Source organism: Leopardus geoffroyi, chromosome C2 (assembly GCF_018350155.1).
Source record: "Leopardus geoffroyi isolate Oge1 chromosome C2, O.geoffroyi_Oge1_pat1.0, whole genome shotgun sequence".
NCBI lineage: Eukaryota > Metazoa > Chordata > Mammalia > Carnivora > Felidae > Leopardus > Leopardus geoffroyi.
In genome coordinates this window covers 3088723-3093002 of record NC_059333.1, presented here as the reverse complement: position 1 = coordinate 3093002, position 4280 = coordinate 3088723, and the positions used below count along the sequence as shown (strand labels likewise).

Genomic DNA, 4280 nt, shown 5'->3' with positions numbered 1-4280 from the left:
GTATTTTCTGTCTTTCTTGAGATTTCTACGACCATGTATACGTTTTGTAATCAGAAAGAAGCAACAGAGGTAATTCTGTTTTGAAAAGTGATGTACTCTCCCCGCAGTAGGTGTGAGATTTGGGGATCATGTACGTGGCCTCTGAGCCCACGCCTTGTCCGTGAAGTGGGTATGAGCCCCCACTCACGGGGTGGCCGTGGGATCACCCAGGCCACGTAAGCGGGAGGCGTCCCCGACGCAGTAGTGGGAGATGAGTCCTCACCGTCCCCCAGGTGAGTGTGGGGACAGAGCCACAGGGCGGCTCCTGGAGTCCAGGGCTCCGCGCGGGTCAGGGCCTCAGTGCCCGGGGCTGGGAGTGGCGGGCGCTCAGCCCAGGCCACGTTTCTGCTGACCCGGCAGCCTTCCTCCTGAGCTCACACTTTCCAGACAAATCCCCCTAATGCTTCTATTCTGTCGCCGGCGTATATAAGGAGGGCTCGCCTCCCAGTTCTCCACCGCACTGCCCAGAGGCCCCTGCCCGACTCCCCACCAGCCCCGGGTCCCTGCATCGCCGACGCCCGCCATGGACATCGCCATCCAGCACCCCTGGTTCAAACGTGCGCTGGGCCCCTTCTACCCCAGCCGGCTGTTTGACCAGTTTTTCGGCGAGGGTCTCTTCGAGTACGACCTGCTGCCCTTCCTGTCCTCCACCATCAGCCCCTATTACCGCCAGTCCCTGTTCCGCACCGTGCTGGACTCCGGCATCTCCGAGGTAAGACCTGGCCGGGGGGCTGCTTTCATCCGCTGGCCGCGGCTGGAGGAGCAGGGGGAGCACGGTGCTCCGTGTGGAGCTGCTTTCGCCTCGGGCCTCCGAGGAGGGGTCTGGAGAGGGAGCCGGAGCCCAGCCCCGTCTCGTCCTCCATCAGCCCGTGACCCACGCGTGCTTTGTGGTCGCCAGCCACACGATGGCGGCCCCGCGAGCCGGCCCACCGCGGCCAGTGACGGCCGGTGTGGGCTCTGTGCTCCGGGCTGTCCACCCTTCCCTTCCGGCAGGAAGCCTGGGCGGGTGCTCTGTGCCGCCCCGGGTCCCCAGGAGGGCCCCTCCCCCAGGACGGCCAGCACAGCCGCAGGGTGTGGTCTGTTCCCTGCCCGGGGCCAGGCCCAAAGGGAAGCGACCGCTGGCCTTCCCTCCCCGAGCCCCTGCGGTGGACCCCAGGGTCCCGGGGTCTCAAGGGGCTGGGTCTCCCTCACTGCCTAAAAGCAGAGGCCTGCCCGGGGCTGATGCGGCGCCCTCAGAAGCAAAAACAGCCTTGCTGATTGTCCCCGGGGAGCGCCGTCAGCGCAGGGGAGAGGGAAGCAGGTTGAGCAGTGAGCCCGGCAAGGCCGTCGGGTACATGACGCCCGTGGGAGAAGTCAGGCCCCGGGCTGTTTATGGAGAAACCAGGGAAGCCGAGGGCTGTGGCTTTATTCAATGTGCTGGGTCCAACGAGTCAGCCAACCCCTGACCCGCCAGCCAGGCGACCCGTAACCAGCCTCCTAACCCGTAACCTGCCCGCCAACCACGACCAGCCTCTCAGCTCATCACCAGCTAGGCATCAGCAGACACACGGTCTTGAGGCCGAGGGTCCACGCGATCCCGAGTCAGGGGTCCCCGGGACTCCGTGCCCTGTACGCGTGGAAGGCGTTTCTGTGCTGACGGCCGGGGGACCGGCTCCGGCCAGCCCCGCACGAACCGCAGAGGCCCACGGGAGCGTCTGGGTTTCAGGTCCGCTCCGACCGGGACAAGTTCGTCATCTTCCTGGACGTGAAGCACTTCTCCCCGGAGGACCTCACCGTGAAAGTGCTGGAGGACTTTGTGGAGATCCACGGCAAGCACAACGAGAGGCAGGTGGGTCTGAGGGGCCCCCGCCTCCCGGGGACCCTGCGCCCCAGGAGGGAGGGGGACTGTGCCCCCACACGCCCGCTTGTCCCGGAGCGCACAAGCAAGCCTCCTCCCAGCGACAGGGAGGTCGCTCCTGAGCCCTGGCAGGTGAGGGGTCTGCAGGGACCCCCGCCCGGGTACCGCCCGGCTGCCCCTGGCTCCTTCCGAGCCGCGCCGGGGATGGGGTCGGAGCAGGGAGGATCCCGGGAAGCTCCGGGCACTGGGGGGGGGGGGGGGGGGGAGGGGGGGCGGGGGGGGGAGCTCTGAGCCGACGTGGGTTCCATGGAAACCTAACTGTGGCGGGCGAGCCCTGCAGTGCGGCCGGCGGCCATCGATGCCCCAAACGCTTGTGTGTTCACACGTTCACCTCTCGATGGCCCTTTGTCATCGGCGCCCCCCGTTATCGGGAGCCGGCGGGTGGCAGAGCCCGGCTCAGGGAGATCGGTGGCCCCACAGCTGGTTCAGGGTGGGGTGGCTGCTCACCTGGCAGAGACCAGGGTCAGAGACCAGGGTTTCCTCTCAATGGTCGGAGCAGTTGTGTGCGTGCGTGCGTGTGCGCGAACCCCTGACTCCGTGTCTCCTGCCCCCCACGTACGGCGCTGTGGCCCAAGTGACTTGTTTCAGCGTGGAGAAAGAAATCGGGCCCAGGGGCTGGGACCAAGCTGTCCCGCCAAGGGGAGAGTTCTTTTGCTCAGGCCCCGCTGGGTGGAAAGCAGGCACCCTGAGCCTGTGGGGTGAAGGCCAAATGTGGTCCACGTGCAGGACTAGGACAGCCATTCACGCGATTCTGGAGCGAAACGGGTCTGATGAACCAGCTCCATGCCCGTGAATGGCCCCAGGCTGTGCAGGGAGGCGGGGAGGCGGGGAGGCCGGCGGGGGGGGGGGGGCAGCCTCAGCAGGAGCTCTCGACGTGGCCTTCCGGCTCCCACTGCATTGTGTGAGTGTGGCGGGTTTGGCCTCCGTGAGGTTCCGGGAGGGCCTTCCCCGTGTCAGGCCCACGGCACCCCCGGCCCTGGCGTCTCTGACCGTGCCCTTCCCCGTCCCCCGCCCAGGACGACCATGGCTACATCTCCCGTGAGTTCCACCGCCGTTACCGTCTGCCTTCCAACGTGGACCAGTCGGCGCTCTCCTGCTCCCTGTCCGCGGATGGCATGCTGACCTTCTCTGGCCCCAAGGTCCCGTCTGGCGTGGATGCTGGCCACAGTGAGAGAGCCATCCCCGTGTCGCGGGAGGAGAAGCCCAGCTCTGCGCCCTCGTCCTAAGCTCGGCCTCGGCCTCGGCTGCCACCGCTGCTGCCCCCACGGCCCCTCGGTCTGGGGGAGCCCTAGAAAGTGGGGTGCTGGTCTCCATTTGCTTTCCTTCTTTCCATTTCCTTTTCCTTTCCTCTGAGGGAGCGAGGGTTTGGGGAGGGTAGCCTGGAGGGCTTGGGGCTTCCGCCCGCGGTGTCCCGGCCTCGGGGCCGCCCCGATCCCAACACTGGCCGCCCGGTGGACGTGATCGCCTCCCCCGCTTCCTGACACGGCGGCGCCGTGCTCCCAGAGGAGGCCACCTCGGGACGACCTCTGGGTCCCCAGGGCCAGCCAGGCACACCTTGACCCTGGGCGGCAGGCGCCCGTGTCACGGCCCGGCTGCGCGTCCTGCCCTCGTTCCCCGGGTGCTCCGAGGTCCGTCTGGCGGAGCCTCCCGTGCGCCTGGGCCCTCGGCAGCCTCTCCCCGACCGCGTTCCCCCCATCCTTCCTCTATGTAGCACCTCTCCCGGGGCACCCAACCACCCATGAGAATGCAGCCCGTGGCAGTCAATAAAGAGCAGGTGACACAAGCAATTTGCTGGCTGGTGGTCGTGCTGTCTCCCCTGGGGGGGTGTGCGGGGCCGCATGACCTGTGGCATGGGTGCAGGGGTGGAACTGACGGGTGGGAAGGGGGCAGGGTCCACCCCGTCCGCCTCCAGGCGTCCTGGTCACTTCCTGGCTCCCACTCCCCAGTGTCTCCCGGACCCCTGCTTGGTAGGGAGGAGGGGGTTCGTGTGGAGAGCACCGAGGGAGGGGGAGGTGGGGGTGTGGAGAGAATCAGGACCCCCTTCTCTGTGGGACCCAGGGTGCCCGGTGGGGCAGTGCCATCTTGCCGCTCTCCTCCTCGGGGGGGATTGTGTCCTGGCTCCCTGGGGGCCGCACTTGAAGGACCCTGGCCCCGATGCTCCCCGAGGGGTGAGGAAGGGTGGTCAGGTGTGGTCCGAACTTGTGCACCTCTGCGTGTGGGGGCGCCCCCGCTCACTGCCCCTCCTCATTGGAGTGGGCACGGGCGCCCTCGGGGAGCTTCTGGTGACCAGGGCACAGCGTCCTGGGCAGCCTCCCCCACCCCGTGTGGACGGCTGTCTCCCTGC

The 4280-nt window shown here is 67.5% G+C and overlaps 1 protein-coding gene across 1 annotated transcript; it reads left to right on the top strand.

Annotated features, from left to right (window-relative positions):
• Positions 1-481: 481 nt before the first annotated feature.
• On the top strand, positions 482-3723 carry CRYAA (crystallin alpha A). Its single transcript, XM_045501233.1, has 3 exons — positions 482-751; positions 1745-1867; positions 2953-3723. The coding sequence occupies exons 1-3, from the start codon at positions 563-565 to the stop codon at positions 3160-3162; spliced, it is 522 nt and encodes a 173-aa protein (XP_045357189.1). The 5' UTR covers positions 482-562; the 3' UTR covers positions 3163-3723.
• Positions 3724-4280: the final 557 nt, after the last annotated feature.